The sequence below is a fragment of the Ursus americanus genome, chromosome 6 (genome assembly GCF_024610735.1).
Source record: "Ursus americanus isolate L20-20 chromosome 6, mUrsAme1.1.p, whole genome shotgun sequence".
NCBI lineage: Eukaryota > Metazoa > Chordata > Mammalia > Carnivora > Ursidae > Ursus > Ursus americanus.
Window position 1 is genome coordinate 55,114,832 of NC_142132.1, and position 17,903 is coordinate 55,132,734.

At 54.6% G+C, this 17,903-nt stretch overlaps 1 protein-coding gene across 4 annotated transcripts in view; it reads right to left on the minus strand.

The window, feature by feature from the left end:
- Positions 1-706: 706 nt before the first annotated feature.
- TSPAN15 (tetraspanin 15) overlaps positions 707-17,903 on the minus strand; it is a 46,646-nt gene continuing 29,449 nt past the window's right edge. For 3 of the 4 annotated variants that reach the window (XM_045783441.2, XM_087863061.1, XM_045783442.2), the window contains 5 exons: positions 9,926-10,021; positions 7,403-7,519; positions 3,551-3,598; positions 2,052-2,168; positions 707-1,526 (listed from right to left, as the gene is read on the minus strand). In XM_045783441.2, the coding sequence (XP_045639397.1) occupies positions 1,377-1,526; positions 2,052-2,168; positions 3,551-3,598; positions 7,403-7,519; positions 9,926-10,021 (528 nt within the window). In that variant the 3' untranslated portion in view covers positions 707-1,376. The other variant, XM_087863062.1, reaches the window with a different exon arrangement.

Consider the following 17,903-nt stretch of genomic DNA (forward strand, 5'->3'; position numbering starts at 1 on the left):
TCTGGGGGCTCGTGCTGTTTATTTCCATTGATCTGACTGCTAAGAACCTCACGGGGAAATCTGGAACCCTAGCCTTGGGGCAGGGAGGCTCCGGTGGGCTGACCCATGCAGGTCCCGCAATGTCCAGCAGGGGGCGATGGCACCAAGCTTTGCCGGGCACTGAGCTTGCTTCCTCCCCTTCCAGAACCAGGAACACCCGCTGCTTACTGTTGGAGGGAGAGCATCTCAGGTTCCAAAGCTGCAGGTGGGCTTGTGGGCACAGCTCCTTCCCAGACCCCTGACTTTCCTAGTTCCCATCTGCCCCACTTCCCGAGGGAGGAGCCTCCTGCCATTGGTGGCTTTGCCTCAGTTTCCCAGTGTATAAAATAGGTGTGGTCATCTCTGCCTCCTCCACAGATTTCCCACAGGTGAATCCCTAGCAGAAAGGGCAGGCCGGGGGACGGCAGGCCAGCCCACAAGCACAGCTGGGAAAAGCCGTTTCTGTCAGAAGCAACACCAAAGAATGGGAGAGGCCGTTCCAAACCCGGAGCAGGCAGCCCCCACCAGCTGCCCATCCTCCTCGGCCGCGGGGTCCCAAGCCACCCCAGGTCTTGGCCCCAGAGTACCCCCTTCAATCCTTGCACCAATGAACAGCTTCTGGGCCCAAGCGGAGGGCTTCCCCACCCCCTGCTGACCCAAACAACACAAATGAAACACCAAAAAAAAAAAAAAAAAAAAATCATGTCTTTACTGTTTGATTAATAAACTGGCTTGGAGGGGCAAGAGTGGGGCATGTGGGGAAACACCCAGCTTTGATTAGTCGGAAACTCCTGTTAACTGTGTATAAAACGAATGTTACAAAAATCACGTAGAAAACGGCCAGCAAAGCAGCAGCCTTGGGGAGGGCTCAAGGTCCCTGGGAGGGTGTGAAATGGGCCCAACCTGGCCTCTGGAGCGTGGCTGAGGGACTCCAAGGGGGCCCTGGGGGCCACACACTTTGCTCCCCATCACGGCACACACGGTCTCCCCCATCCTTGCTTACAAAGCAGTACAAAATTGCCCTCAAGGGGGCATAAACACCACAGGCCACGGCATTGCCAGAAATGAATGCGCCCTGAGTGGAGCGCTGAGCACCCCCTTCCCCCGCGGCCCCAGCCTGGAGAAGGGGCGCCCTTGTTCCCCACGCGGAGGAGTGCGGGCAGGCACAGGACCCCAGAGCTGGGGAGGGGCTCTGCTCCCCAGGGAGGCGGTGGCCGTGGGAGGCCTGAACAGGCCACCAGAGCAAACACAGCCAGGGTTTTGGTCAGTGCCAAGTGTGGGGAGAGGATCCACAGTCCTGTCGCGCCTCCGTGGTGTGGCCTGAGCGGTGCAGTCCCGGCACGGTCCAGACGGGGGCGCTAATTGGGGTAGCACATGCAGCATCCGGTGCCTGCCGCCTCCACGCTGGGCTTGGCGCTGGGCCCCAAGAGTCCGTCGGTGACAGAGTGCTCCATGATGATGTCCTCTACCCGGGTGATGTACAGGAATGTCAGCAGCACCCCTAGGAACTGAGGAACAAGGGCAGGGTGGGTGAGGGGATCTGGGTGGCTCTTTCTGGCAGCTCGCAGCCCGGGCCCTTGTCTACCCCTCCCAGGAAATCCCAGGGACCCTCCCTGTGCCCCATCAGCAGAGGCCCCTCCATTCTGGGACTCCTGTCTCCACCCCAGCTATGCCGCTCACTATCGAGGGGACCTTGGGCAAGTCACTTAACCTTGCCAAGCCTCAGTTTCCTCCTGTGTAAAATGGGCATGATAATAGTATCTACCTCACAGGATTGAAGATGGCCGTGCCTGTGAAGCACTCGAAAGAGCTTTACAAGCAAAGCTCTTGCCATTCGCCTTCTCCTTCCGGCCCTGCAGCCCTCCAAGGGTGAGCCCAGACTGATGGTACGAGAACCTTCTTCACCCCACCCCTCTGTACCTTTTCTGCTCTCTGTAATCACCAAGCCACCTCTCTGAACCGACACCTAGCCCACCATTCCACTTCCGGCTCCGCTCCCTGGGAGACGCGCGGCGGGGGGGGGGGCAGCCCACCTGGGGGAGCAGGATGCCCAGCAGGAGGCCCGCCATGATGGTGTAGTTGTCCATGAACCAGATGAGCACGGCGTTGGTGCAGCCCCGCACGTAGATGACGTCCTGCACGCTGAGGCGCTGCGCAGGGAGGAGCCTGGCTGACCCCTCGCCTGGCAGAGCCCCCGTCCCAACTCTGCTGCTCGCTCGAGGTCCAGGCCAGTCCTCAACCTCTCTGAGCCTCAGTTTCTCACATGCGATAGGAGCAGATGGCTCTAGACCACCGGGTCTCCGTGGGCGGCAGTGTCCCCTAGAGAGCACTGAGGACATTGTGGTGGCACTGTTGTCGCAGCAGTGGGTGTGGGGACTGAGGGGCTGCAGAGCTAAGGGCAATCCTACTCCACAAACAGCTATCTTGTCTACCTGCCTCTCAGAAGTCCCCCGGGGACACCTAGACGGCTGAAATCCCAGCCAGAATTACCTGAGCCAAAAGGCCAACTCCAGCGACTCATAAAAACCGAAGTGCTTTCTGCGTGGTTCTACCATGCACAGATACACAGCACACACGTGTGTGCACACTGTGTATCATTTTGCAGAAATACTACTGAATTAAGAATGTAAATTCAAGAAGGATTATATTGTATTTTGTTTGGAATTTTATCAAGAATTGTCCATTTTTAAAGACCACGTCCACGGCAAAAATAATGCCCATGGTATTCACATTACCGGCACAACCCCGCCTCCCACGTGTGCCGCAAACACCTGACTGCTTTGTTGTGTCTTCTGTGGTGTCTCATGCCGAGCATTTCCCTGCGAAATAGGCTATATGATTGTAAGTTGTTCTACTTCTCCTTTTATCTCAGATCTGTCACTTGTTCTGAACTGAGGTGTGCAGGTAATTATCTGTGAATTTCATTTCGAGATACTAACTAGCACATTACCAGATGATTATGATAAAACCTGGCCATTGGGTCCGATGGCTTGAGAACCTCTGCTGGTCCATGGCTCTCCAACTGAAATGTGTGTCAGAAGCACCTGCTGGGCCCCACCCCCGGAATGTGCATTGCTAGCAAGTTCCCAGGGGCTGCTGTCACTGCTGGTCCAGGGATCTCCCTTCAAGAACCACTACTCACAGGCATCTCAAGTTGTCATGAATTTTAGCTCCCTTCTCAGCACCACCCCAGTGTCACTCTTAGCCCAGCGGAGTTGCAAGACAGGCCGGTGCTGGGCACAGCTGGGCACACGGGCATGCGGGGGGGTGAGGGGTACAGGAAAGGGCTCGGTGGTCTAACACGGACAAGCCCACAGTAAGTGCTCAGCAAACACAGACAGGCAGGCTCTCCCAGCCTGGGGGATTCTTGGCTCCCTGAGCCCTTCCGTGTGTGGGCCCAGGTGGAAAACCCTGGCAGTCCCCGACTCCTGTTCCAAGCCAAGAGCCCCACCCCTGGGAACCCTTCCCATCACTCTGGGGATGGGACAGGAAGAGCAACCGTTCTCAAGGAAAGAGATTGCAAAGACATTACCTCCTTGTCGATGGTTTTGTAGCCGCACATGGTGTTGACCACTTCTGTCTGAAACAGAAATGGGTATTAGCTGCCACTTCCATCGCGCCTACTGTGAAGGACTATTCTCCCCTTTTCCCTGACAAAAGCATCGAGGCACAGAGTGGCACCGTCAGGACGGATGGCACTGAGACTCCCACCCAGGCAGTCTGGCTGGAGTCTGCCCCTTAACCCCCCTCCTCCACCCCCCACGCCCCACTCAAGAAACGCCCAGGAGCTAGTTCTGAGATGTTTGGGCGGAAGGAGCACTCCCTGCTCCTGGGAGCGGCCCAGGAACCCCGAGAGAAGCGTGCCTTCCCAGGCTCCCCTGCTGTAGCCGCCCCAGGGCTGCGGCTCTGCCGACAGGCTGACGCTGACATCGTGGTCTCAGAGGTCGGGGCCCGGCCGTTCTTGCTCCGCAGGCTCTTACGGAGGAAAACCTCAGACCACAGCCAGGGCCCCAGCACGTTGCGGTTTACCTGAGGACCAGCCCGGGGCCCCCGACCACACTTCCCTGCCCCTGCAGACGGCCATCCCACCGGTCCACGTGCCACGCACGAGCCTCCCCAGGAAGAGCATTGCTCTCGGGAGCCCCCGGCTGCCGATTCCCCCAGGAGCAGGGAAAGCTGTGGTGGGCCCCGGATGCCACCAAATCCCCTCCCAGCAGGCCCCAGCCAGAGGGCGGCCCGGGGCACAGGCCCTCACTGCCCAGGCCCTGTGTCGTCTCCTCTTCCTCCTGCCAAGTGAGAGGAAGCCAGTGCCCCGGCCCCAGCCTTCTCCATGTGCCTGGAAGCCTCCGTGGGGTCAGGGGGCCCGGGCGCAGGTAGCCAGGCAGGAGCTGCGGGGTGGTCAGCACGGCCTCTGGCGTCCCGTGGTGGCCCAGATCCTGCTCTGCTCCCCAGGAGCTCTGCGGCCGGTCTTAGATGTGCCGTCACGGGGCGGAACATGGGGGCGCTGGGTAAGTGTTTGTTGAGTGAATGCACGCATGCGTGAACGAAGGGATGCATAGGTTCCTCGGTCTCGCCCATAAAGCAGTGGTGCTCAGTGACCCCACGTCATGGGGCTGTTTTGAACACGAAGTGAGGGGTACCCATCAGGGGCTTATCTCGGGGCTGGACGCATGGACGAACGCAGGGGCGCTGGCTGGAGTGACTGGACAGGATCCCAGGCCCTGGAAGGCCAGGAAGGCTGTCTGCTCTCCTTCCACGAGAGTGGGCTGCCCCTCAGGCCTTATCTCAGATGTCAGGACCTGGTTTGCGGGCAAAATCACCTCCTTCAGTCTAGACTGTACCCCGGGTGCCCTCACAGCCAAATCTGCCCAGCACCCACTTAACGTTGCTCAGCTTTCGTGGCTCCTCTGGACGGTGCACGCGACCCCCACGGAGGCCAGGCCCAGGAAGCAGGTGCTGATATAATGACGGGAACGGTATTTTCTACCTTACGGGTACGTTCTTTCATTCACTCACTGAACAAATATTAACTGGGCACCCGTTATGTACCAGTCACTGTTCTAGGTGTTGGGGACGTAGAAGAACCAAAGAAAGTCTTTGCCATCGTGGAACTTCTGTTCACACAGGGAACGCAGTAAGTAAGTGGACAATGTGTCAGAGAAGGGGACAAGCGTAACCACTTGGCCCCGTGCTTCCAGCCCTGGAGGCAGGGCCCCCGCCCTCAGGCAGCAGACGTGCCACTGGCAGAGGCCTCCTTGCACCCAGAGCCCCGACCCTTCCTCCGGACTCACCTCCCCCGCCAGGAGAGCCCCCTCCAAGGAGGGGGATAAGAGGCATGCGTGGTCTTTCTACATGTAAAGCCTGCCTGGGTCTGACCACAGAACCGATATTCTCCAGAGGCTCTGCTGAAGGTTACAGGCCCCGAGAGCAGCTCTACTCTGAGGCTGCTCTGTGGCCTCTTCCATCTGGCACAGCGACATGGACGGGAGGTCAGGAAGGGGACTCCTGAGCAGCCCAAAGAGGGACACGGCGAGGTTCACAAGGGTTCTTCGTGGGTGCTTCCTCTCACTCTGGCCCAGGACCGATGAGCTGGGTTATCTGAGGTCTGAGAAGTGAGTGGGAAGGCTAAGAGAGAGGTCTGGAGGGACAGGCCCCCAAAGGGTAGCCAAAAATGAGAGTGGGGAGCTAGGCCAATTGGACACAAGGGCTCAACAGGCACAGCTGTCGGAGGTCCTGCAGAGCTTGCTTGCTAACCAGAATCTCAGAGCCTGCTTCCCCGGCAGCCTGACCTGACACGGACCGCTGCACCAGCTCCTAACCAGACCCCCCATGTCCACCTCTGCCCCCCACAGCAGTCAGAGTGACCCCGGTAAAGCTTAAGTCAGAGCTGCCATTCAGCTACCAAAGCCCTTCATTTGACTCCTCGTCACTCACGGGAATACCAAAGTCCTGACCATGGCCTTCAGGGTACCCGGGACCTCCCTGACTTTATCTGCTACTATTCTCCCCCACGCTCACTCTGCTCCAGCCGCATTGGTCTCTGTGCCGTTTCTCAAACACACCAGGGCAATTCCCACCTCAGTGCCTTTGCACTTGCTGGTTTCTTTGCCAGGAATGCCCATCCCCCAGATATACATGGCCTACCCCTTCGCTTCCTTCAGGGTTTTACCAAGAACCTATCTTCTCAGTATCTGAAGTTGCAATCCTCCACGCCCCTGCTTTTTCTCCTTAGCATTTAGCCCCTTCGAGCATTCTATCTGTCACTTGTTTATCTTATCAGTCCTGACTAGAGTGTCAGCTCCATGCAGGCAGACAGTTCTCCATGTTCTCCTCAGAACCTAGAATCACATCTGGCACATAGTAGGCCTCAACAAATCTCTGTTGAATGAATGAATACATGTAGGGCTTGACCTGGACAGCTTGCCTTGGACATTCGGGTGCCACTGCCCTAGGTGAGGAAGTTCACGATCACCCCCCACGGGCTTCTCTGAAAACGCTGGGCTCTTCCCCAGTGCTCCCCCTTCCCAGAAAGCTACCCTAAAATGGCAGCTAAAATTTCCAAACAAGCCTTCCCTCCCGGCCCAGGCTCTTTTAGGGCTGATGCACTTGGCACTGGCTCCCTGACTCATGGGGGAGGCCCCCGCCCCCATCGGCAGCTGCTTGGTTTATAGAATCCAGGAGTGGGCACAGAATGGTAGAGATGTTCGAAAAGAAATTTTCCATGACTCTTCAGGGCATGAGTAATTGCAAAGCTCGCCACCTCATTCCAATCCAGAAACCAGGCAGTTTTTGGACACATTAGTCAAACACAGAGGACTGACGAAGCCCCGCATTTGTAAGCGGTGACTACAGAGGACAGCCTCCCAAGTGGCCATGGAGGGGACAAGCGCTGAGCAGGGGGCCTGCTGGGGAGAGGCAGTGGCTGGCATTATGTCACCACACCCCTTCCCAGGTGCCCTCCAGTGAAGGCTGCAGAGCCGGCCACCCCTCTAGGCCCCCGTGTAGGAGTCCAGAGTGCAGTTGCCACGCTGGCAGCCTGCATTTCATTCCAACCCCGCCAGCCCTGGGCAAGGCAGGCACCTAATGCTTCGGTGCCCCAACTTCTTCATCTGTGAGTGGGTAAAATAACAGGACCCACCCCACGGTGCTGCGGAAAGAGCTGTATAAGTTCCCGCAACTAGAGAGCCTAGAACAGGCCTGCGCATGGCAAGTGTTAGCCGCTAGTCACGACAGCTACTAGCAAAGATGACCTTCCCTGCCCCCACCCCCAGATGTACCTCTTTCCGTGGCCCTGGAGATTCAGGACGCCTTGGCAAAGACCACCGCCTCCTGCCCGCCCCCCTTCCTGAAAGACGAGAGGCGTCTGGTGGGCCGGGGTGGGTACCTTGTTTCTGACGCAGCAGGTGTAGGGCACCCCACAGGCCAGGGGTCCGGGCGCGCTGCAGTCGTGGTACTGGTTTTTGCTCCAATCCTGGTAGTCTTCCCCGCCACAGCACTTGAACTGAGAGGAAGGCAAGCAGGGAAGGGCTGCTGTCACCGCTGAGGCCCCAGGTGCACGCCGGGAAGGGGCCCCGCCAGGATTTATGAGCGGGTCACCTGGGAGGGGGCAATGGAGGCTGTGGTTATCAGCCAGTTGCCCAGGAGGCAGGGAGCACCCCATCCCTGGAGAGGCATGCAAGGCAAGGCTGGACAGCCTCTCGGAGGGTTACGGTGGGGGGGCTGATGACTAGATGCTAGAGGGAAAGTCCTTCCTTGACGTCCCCATCTTCACGTCCCAGGGCAGCTGCTCAACCCTTGAAGGTCCCAGAGACTAGGACTCTATGGATGACGCCCCCACAGCCCGTGGCCCCCATAGCCTGTGGCCCCCACACCACAGCCTCCCCAGCTCTGCCTGTCAGCCCTTAGCACAGGGGCACCCACACCTCACATCCTGCCTCGGGTTCAGGACCCAAGGGCTGGCAAGTGGGCCTCATTTTCCCCTTAGCTTAGCTTCTCCCCGCATCTCCCCCTGCTTGCTGCCGGCGCCCAGGGGAGTAGTGACTCCACTGAGGGGCTGCTGTGTGTTGGGCGTGGTGGCGTGCCCTGGAGTGACCAGGGTGAGCCAAAGCGACACAGCGCGGGGGACAGGCTCTGCTGGGGAGACAGGGAGTAACCCCTACATGGAAAGGTCAGTGGGGTGGTGCTGTGTGCCAGAGGCATGGGAAAGGAGGAGAAGGGGGCTGGGGGGGTGGCTGTACGTTGGGAGGTCAGGAGAGGCCCCTCTGAAGAGGCAACATTTAATCCGAAACATGAACAGCAGGAGAAAGCCAGGCGACGGCGACAGGCCCCACGCAGGATGAGCGAGCTGTAGGGGGCAGCGGGCTCAGAGGCCCGTGTGTCTGCAGCAGGGCGAGCAAGAGAGGAGGGATGAGGTGGAGAGGCTGGCCTAGGCCACAGCCCGCAAAGCCTAGTCAGCCAGAATAAGTAGGGAGCTGGGGTCATATTCGGAGTGATGGGGAGTCACTGCAGGGTTAACTAGGGGAGTGATAGGGTCAGAGGTCCCAGCAGAAACACAAAGGTGTCCCCACAGAGCCCTTCCAGCTGTCAGCTCTCAGGACCTGGAAGCACCTCCCCAGGGTGCACGTCAAAGGGCATTTGCTTTGAGTTCAAGAGTCCAAGAGACCAGAGTTCGAATCCTCATCCTACCATTCCTCGCTGTGTGACTTTGGGCAAGCTGACCAGCCTCTCTGGGCCTCAGATCCCCATCTGCCAAGCAGGACGAGTGAGGCCAGCTTTGCACAGCTGAGTCGAGGATTACGAAGTCAGGCCATGCACAAAGCCTGGGGTCTGACACCAAGCATAAACCCCCCCCCCCCATCCCAGCCCGGGAGAAATGAAATCCCCGAGCCAGGGGAAGGCTGGCTCCAATGAAAACATCATGCTTCGCCCGACGGCCACAGCTGGCCGACACACCCCTGGCAGAGAGGGGCCTCCCGGAGGCTGCACCTGTTGTGACTACAGCAAAGGCCTGAGCCAAGGGAGTGGCCATTGCGGGTGGCCGTGGGCGCAGGGAAGTTTGGTTCTCGCCGAGGGCTAGCCCCCAGGAAGCAGGCCAGCTGAAGCCCCCCTGGACCACGTCCCAGGGAGCACTGCCAGGGCTGAGTCTCACCCAGGAGCACATGGCAGCAGTGCTCACCACAGTCAAGAGGTAGGGGCCACCCGAGCCCCCTGCTGCCGATGAGAACCTGAGGCTCAGAACTAAGTGAGACGGAGGAGCAGAAGCCGCCAAGGGCAGCGCTGGCCTGCCGCTGCTCTTACCATAACACCGACAGACGCGGGGGACCTTGGGGGCAGGGACAGTGTCCCCAAATGATAATCATGGCATGGAAAGAAGTGTTATGGAGGAAAAGCAGAAGTCGTGTTCTGTTCCCCAATTCAGGGGGAAGTGGAATCAGGGAAGAGCGCTCTCTACCTCAGGGCTGTCCCTACTTACTGGAGGTGAGCCCCCCGTCACTGAAGGGTCTTGGCAGAAAGGTCTCTGAACTGGGCAACTGGGAGGTCTGCTTCTCCCACCTCAAGGAAGTAGGACCTTTGCCCATTGGAGAGGGTACCCTGGGACCCTGCAAAGCAGCTTGTAGCTATAGCTGACTTTATTATTTTTTCTGATGGGGGGATATCTATGTAAATAAAGAGAGACAGGGAGAGTAGGACATTATGGGCCAGGCACGTGGGCAGAGGACTGGTTGAGAAGGTCAGGCCCTACCCTTGGTGCCCATCCATGGCCCCGTCACTGCCTCCCAACTTGGCCAGCACCTGCTTTGGGAATGGATAAGCCACTGCTCCCTCGTCCTCGCCCTCTTGAGCGGGCTACCGAGCCAGGGGCAAAGGGCACGGCAGGTGCATCTCTGACCCAGAGAGCCTGGCTCACCTCCTTCTGAACAAAGTCCATGATGTTTTTGAAGTCCAGATCGTCATAGTAGTTCTCGATTCCTCTTCGAATGTTGTCATTCAGAAAGTCGATGGTCTATTTAGACAGAAACATTACAAAAGAAACAGACAACTTCCCACCCCCTCAAAGTCCAACCCAAGAGCTCCCAGAACTCGGGACTGGAGCAGAGTGCCCACAAGCTCAAGTAGTCCCAACCCCACCTGCACTACCTCCCTGCCCACACACCCTCTCTGGGCCCTGGTGCCCATCTGATGCCTGAGTCCCTTTGCCATGTCTGAGCAGGAGTAATTCACCCCCTTTCCTATACAAATCAGAGAGCCCAGGCCCCAGATGGGGAAGCAGCCACGCCAGGCTGGGACTTCGTTGGCCCGAGTCCCAGCCTGTTGCCCTTTCCATTGCCCAAAGACAGGCCCGAACTGAGTCTTTGTCCTCCAGACCTCCTCTCCACTCTTTTCTGCTATCCAAGCTCTTATCTTACGGATAAGGAAACTGAGGCCCAGAGTGAGGACCTGACTCTCCTGGGGCACAGAGCAGGCTGGGTAGGGGCCTGGCCAGGACTGGAAATCGGCTGTCCTGACTTCCGCAGTGGGCTACTCTTCCTTGCTGCAGGGCTCTGGGCTGAAGGACAGGGCCCACCTCCTGGCTCGGGCGGGGACAATCCCCACCGGGAGGAGCGCTGGCACATCGCCCTCTCCCGGTCACGCCGGGCCTTCTGGATCAACAGCCCGGCTGTTGTGCTGAAATCCAGGAGCACAAAAGGCCCCACAGCGGGAAGGGGTGGGGGCGGGAGTGTGGGCAGCCCAACCCCACGCTCCTAGTGACAATCAGGGCTCTCAGTGCAGGGAGGCCCGCGGATCAGCAGACATTGTGCTGGCACAAAGGGGGCATTCTTGGCTCTGGAGCCAGACGATCCCCGGGGGAGGTGCCTGCGGGCGCCACTGGGAAAACAGGGCCCTGGGTTCCAGGCCTGGTCCTGCCACTGCAGGCCCCACCACAGCGACCTTCCCTCTCTGAGCCTCAGTTTCCCACCTGTGAACCAAACCTGCAGGCCCATCTTTGAGATAACTGCCAGCTCTGAGGAGCAGAGATGAGGCTAAGAGGGGCCATCAAGCCTCATGGTCAAGAACAGTTCCAGGAGCCACCCGGGCCTCAGACACCTCATTTAGCCACCAAGCCTCCACTTCCTTACCTGCCAAATGATGAGGACAACCTCTGCTTTGGAGAGATTTGAGTTTAGAGAAACTAAAGCTGCAAATGTGCTTAGCAAGGGGCCAGGCACATGGTAGGCCATGGTATTATTATAGATCTTTCTCTCCTTTTCCAGGAGACATATACCCTACAGTACTGCTTTGTACCCATCATATCATGAGTGGAAAATGGCCAATCCCAAGGGAAACCAAGGCCTCAAGTCTTGTCCAAAATGCCTCCTGAGGTGGAAGCAGCCTCCCAAGCCAGAGCCAGCCGCTAGCCTCAGACCCCTCACAAATACCCTGCAGCCCAGAGAGGCAATCGGACCTAGGTCGCCCCACTGGTCGCTGGCAGAGAGATGCTAGGAGCAAGGGGGCAAACTCCCAGCCTGATAACACTTTAAGAAGCCAAAATAAGAACTCAAGGTTCAGTGTGGGGTCATCTCCCTGAACCATCTCCAGTAGCGGGAAGAGAGGAACAAAGGGTACATGAGCCACCTCCTTCCCGACACTCACCCTGCTCAGAGTCAAGGCAACAAAGGGACAGGCTCAGGGAAACCCATCTCTGTGGCCAGAAGGAAAACCCTCTGCTGATGGAGATCAGTCGCTCAGAAACAGACTGGGGAGCCGACAACCTGACAGCAGCCTGGGGGGCGTGACGGTAGGGGGCAGGCCCTCTCCCGTGTGAAAGACCACGCACTCGCCAGCCCTCAGTCCTGCACTGACCCCAGGGCAGGAGCCTGCTGGTCACACAACCTGGGCAGAGCAGGGACCCCACGACCTCCGTCCCACCCTTCTCGGAGACCCCCAGGTCATGAAGCCTTTCCGATCTGGGGTGCTTGCTCGTCTAGCAGATGAAGGGACAGGTCAGCCACCGGGGCCATGGTTGGGGGCATCTGAGAAACAGGACACAAGGGTGGGGTTAGTCCACCACCCAGGGGAGGGCAAGGGAACTCACTCACGGCATTGAATGGCATGCGGGAGGGGGCCCTTGGCTGCACAGAGGTGCAGGGTGGAGGCTGGGGGGATGCCAGGGTCAGGGCCACGTGCACAGGGGCATGTCAGCTTGTTGTAGCCGACTCTCGGGGCATTGCAGACACAGTCCTGGCCCTCCACGTCCCTCTGCACTACCCCAGGCCACTGGTCACCTCCGGGCCCCTCCCCTGGGTCACAGATTGTCTGGACTCCCCTGGGGCTGAAGATGGGGGTGGGCAGGGGATGAGGGCAGGAAGCCCCGGGCAGGGTCCACAGAGGGAATGCCCAGGGACCCAATGGGGAAAGGCTCTCCCTCCCTTTTCAGTAAGCAGCTCTGACCTTTCTCCCCAGACCAACTCAGTCTCTGGGTACTTTCCAAACATGCTGACTCCAAAAAGGCCTCTGTGAAAATCAGGCCTCCCATCTGGTAAGTTGAGCTGGGCCCCACCGGGAAGGGAGACCCCGCTGGAGACCCCTCCGAATGGACAGGAGGAACAGATGGCCCCAGGCTCCGTGGGCAGCAGCTGCCCCAGCTCCCTCAGGGACCTCTTTGGATCAGGCTTGCTCTTGTGCTCTCATGAGTGTGTGTGTGTGTGTGAGTGTGTGTGTGTGTGTGTGTATGTACACACATGTGCATGCGTATACCAGAGATGTGAGGATACTTAGGTGGTCCTTGTGCCATGATGGGGCTGGGGATGGATGAGAAACTCCAGCAAGACAAGCAAGCTGTCCAGCTCATGAATTTAACTGCAAAGTGCTCGGCTGTGTTCAGCTACGTTCTGCAGGGCTGGGGGAACCACTCGGAGGATGCGCCTTGTGGGGCATGGCAGGGAATCCTGGCTCCTCTGCTGCTCCCACTCCCGGAGACCAAACCCCCAGTGCCACCCCCGGCCTGCTCGAAACCAGCTCCAACTAGGGCGAGAAAACCACCTTTCCCCGCCAGGCTGACGAGGCCTCAAGGGCCACATGGCCCGGGCTAAACTAAGCAAAGCCTAACCAAACATCAAAGGTCACAGGATTTTCAGAGCACATGGCTTAAACCACCAGTGGCAAGCTACAAAGAACTGTCCTTTCTAGTTCTTTCTTTTAAATCTAATTTTAAAGCTATCCAAAGCCTCTGCAGCCCAGCTTCCTGGAGAGGTGCTTAGTGTTTTTAAGTGAATGAGGCATCAAGCGGGTGGGGCATGTGGCGGCTGCTCCGCCAGGCTGGGAGGCTGAGGAGCAGGGGGAGGAGGGAGGAGTGGAAGGGCTGCCACAGGAGCTCCTGGCCTCCAGGGATGGAATGTCACACCCTGAGACCCAAGGCTGCAGAGGTCCCGCTGACACCAATACCAGCCCAGTTCTCACCATGGGGGGGGGGAGTGCTCAGCCTAGAACACCCTTCCTTCCCTTGCACATGGGCCGAACCCTCATCTCTGGGCTTCCCTCCATGCCCCAGACTGTGGGGACGCGTCCTCTTGCCTCCAGTAATGAGACGGACTCAATCTAACAACCAAGGCCTGAAGAGAACCCAGGGAGCAAGAAGAAAGGAGGAAAAAGGGCTACAGGGTTCCTTGGAATATTTGCCAGATCCTTCCTCCAACCTGGCCAGAGGTCACAGGTTTAATCCAGGGTGGGGCCGGAGGAGAAGAGATCCTGCTTCAGCTTTGCAGGGAGCAGTTCTCACTCCCACACACTGTCCACAGTGGGGCACAGTAGCTGTGAGAGTCTGGCCAGACCTCAGTGCAGAACCTTTGCTCTGGGTGGGCAGGATATATACGTGTCCATGTGCTCCATCAAGCGGGCCACATGTCATCCCCTTTTTCCCTCCCCCTGGCTTCAAGGGTGTGTCTAGAGCCAGGTAGTGCTGGAGCCACGATAAAACAAACAGGCCGGGGCCTGTCTACTGTTCCCTGCCCCAGTGTTGGGTGTGACCCCAGCACCCTCTGATCAAGGCTAGGAAAGAGTCCATTCCTCACCCCTGCCTTGGCAGTAGAGGGAAGGTAGAGGCCAGGAGGCCTGGGCTGGGGGTACAGATGTACCAGCTACAGCCCAGCCCCTTCTGGGTGTCCCACACAGCTCTGCCTAACTGGGGACACATGGGCAGGAGCTGCCCTCTTCTGACACCCCCGCACCTTCAAGAGAGGCCCTGGAACAAGCTGAAGTACTGGTCGGTGAAGGTGAGACCCAGACAGTTGCGGAGCTCACTCAGATTCTCCTCACACTGGCTGGGGTCAGGACACCGCACTACTGATGCCTGGGCCCTTGGGGCTCCATGGCCAGCTCCCCAGGGTCCAGCCACTACACTCCGTACAAACAGAGAAGCCACTTGAGTCTGACCATGAGGTAGTGCTCAATAGCAGAAACCCCGCCCAGGATCAGGGATGGAGAGTCTCGTCTTCATACCCAGGTATCTGTTGATGTTTTGTTGCCAGTGGTGGCCATGGCCTGTGCCCCTTCCTGAGACCTGAGCGTGAGGTCATTAGCCTAATTTGTCCTCATCTGGCACCACGAGTGGATGCTTAGATTTAGCAGGTAGCCCGTGGGGCCAGACTTGTTACAGGAGGGCTCAGAGAAATGTTTCTTCTCTTGGTGAGGAGAAAATGGAACTGGGGACTCACCTCCTCCTGGCAGCTGACCTTCACTGTTCCCCACCTTTCCTCTCCACCTTACACAGCCCCTTCCTGGTTCTGTCAACAGCCATCCTCAGCATTGGCCAGTCTCATATTTTACATTAGAGTTAGAAAGGACATTATTTTTCTGTATATGGTATTTTCCCCTATGATTATAAGAAAAAGAAAATTTGGGAGCCAGGGGAAAAAAATATCAAAGAGAAAATAAAAATTACCCTAGCCCCACCCCTCAGAGGAAATAAGAGTTAATATGTAAGAGTGCTATTTCTTCCAGATTTTTCCAGGCCTATTTTTTTCATGGTGGAGATCTTACTGCATTTATAGTTGTATGTCTCATTTTTCAGTTATTTTGAATTATGTATCACAGGCATATGAGAACACGGCTCACGATGAGCCTCCGAAGAGCCGAGAGCCCTGACAGTGAGCGTCCTTCCTGTGCTGCACACAGAGATCCTCCCCTGACAGAACCCAGTGAGGGAACACCCCGTCCAATCCTCAGGCTTTGGGTATAATGAGATAATGAGAAATTCTCAGCCCCGACCTCGGCCCATGGCACCCTCAGCTGTGAGGACGAGAGAGCTCAGGCCCCCGGCTGGAAGGAGCGGTGGGCGTCATGGCTGCTACTGACCCATAGGGGACTAGACAATGACAAACCAGCCTGCCTTTGTGAGAGCACGCTGGAAACAAGAACTGCTCCTCATTTAGGGGATTGTTTGCTAAAACAACCGATGCTGCTGACCACAACCTGGACCTGGGCTCCAGCAAGAAAGCACTAAAACAAAACCTCTGGAAAGCCATAGGCTGTCTGGGAGCCCAATGACTGCACAGAAACGCAACCCCACGGACATATGAAATAAACACTTCTCTCCCCTCGGGCTGCGGAGACGTGAACCAATACCCTGATCTTCCAGCTCAGAGAGGATGATCTGAAAGGCAGAAAAGGGGAAAAGGGAGGAGCAGGTAGTGACACTAGATTGAAAAGACAACTATGGGACAAAGAAAAAGGGAAATAAAAGAATATTTTGAGACAAATGAAAATGGAAACAACATACCAAACTTTGGGGATGCAGCAAAAGCAAAAACAAAAACCTTAGTTCTTAGAAGAAAGTTTATAGCAGTAAACATTTACCTTAAGAAAAAAGAGAAAGACCTTGAATGAAAAATCTCACTTTACACCTCAAGAAAGCAGAAAGAGAAGAGCAAACTGAGCCCCAAGTTAGTAGAGGGAAGGTAATAACAAAGATCTGAGCAGATATAAATGAAATAGAGACTAGAAAGACAATAGAAAATACCTACAAAATTAAGAGTTGATTTTTTTAAAACATAGATAAAATTGACAACCTTTAGCTAGACTAGGAAAAAAAGAGACAATTCCAATAAATAAAAGCAGATATGAAAGAGGAGACACCAAAACTGACACCACAGAAATACAAAGGATCATAAGAGACTACGATGAACAATTATCTACCAACAAAGTGGGTAACTGAAAAGAAATGGATAAATTCCAGAAACATACAACCTACCAAGGATGAGTCATGGAGAAATAGAAAATCTGAACAGACCAATAACAGGTCAGGAACTGGTAAACTAATAAAACTCTAGGGTCAGATGGCTTCGCTAGTGAATTCTACCAAACATTTAAGGAATAATTAATACTAATGTTTCTCAAATTCTTCCAAGATATTGAAGAGAAGAAAATGTTTCCAAAGTCAATACAAGGCCAGCACTCTTCTGATACCAAAGCCAAACGAAGACACTACAGGAAAAGAAAATTATAGGCTAATATCTCTGATGAACATAGCTGTAAAAATCCTCAACAAAATATTAGCAAACCAAATTGAACAGCACACTAAAAGCATCATAGCCATGATCAAGTGGGATTTATCCCTGGAATGCAAGGATGGTTCAACAGCTGCAAATCAATCAATGTGATACACCACAATAACAATGAAGGACAAAAATCATATGATCATTTCAATAGATGCAAAAAAAGCATTTGATAAAATTCAATTATCCTTTTCTGACAAAAATGATCAACAAATTAGGTATAGAAAGAATGTACCTCAATATCACAAAAGCCATACATAATAAACCTGCAGCTGACATCATACTCAATGGTAAAAAAAGTGAAAGCTTTTCCTTTAAGATCAGGAAGAGACAAGTGTCCACTCTCACTACTTCTATTCAACATAGTCCTGAAATCCTAAGCCAGAGCAAGGAACTTAGGCAAGAAAAAGAAGTAAAAAAAAAAAAAAAAAGTCATCCAAATCATAAAGGAAGTAAAATTTTCTTGATCTTATATATAGAACATGATCTTATATATATAAATCTTAAAGACCCCAGGGTTGCCTGGGTGGTTCAGTCAGCTGAGCGTCCAACTCTTGACCTCAGCTCAGGTCTTGATCTCAGGGTCGTGAATTCAAGCCCCCTGTTGGGCTCCAAGCTGGGCATGGACCCTACTGGAAAGAAAGAAAGAAAGGAAGGAAGGAAGGAAGGAAGGAAGGAAGGAAGGAAGGAAAGAAAGAAAGAAAGAAAGAAAGAAAGAAAGAAAGAAAGAAAGAAGGAAAGAGAGAAAGAGAGAAAGAGAGAAAGAGAGAAAGAAAAGAAAGAAAAGAAAGAAAGAAAGAAAGAAAGAAAGAAAGAAAGAAAGAAAGAAAGAAAAGAAAGAAAGAAAGAAAGAAAGAAAGAAAGAAAGAAAGAAAGAAAGAAAGAGAGGGAGAGAAAGAAAGAAAGAAAGAAAGAAAGAAAGAAAGAAAGAAAGAAAGAAAGAAAGAAAAAGAAAGGAAGAAATTTTAAAGATTCCAACAAAAATCTGTTAAAACTGATAAATGAATTTAGTAAAGTTGCAGAATACAAAAATCACCATACAAAAATCAGTTGCATTTCTATACACTAACAACGAACTATCCAAAAAATAAATTAACAAACCCACGTACAATAGCAACAGATAGAATAAATTATTTAGGGATAAATTTAACCAAAGAAGTGAAAGATCTATATACTGAAAATCACAAAACACTGATGAAAGAAATTGAAGACAACACAAATAAAAGGAAAGATATCCCTTGTTCTTTGAAAGAATTAATATTACTGAACTGTTCCTACTACCCAAAGTGATCTACAGATTTAATGTAATACCTATCAAAATTCCAGTAACATTTTTTCACAGAAATAGAAAAAAAA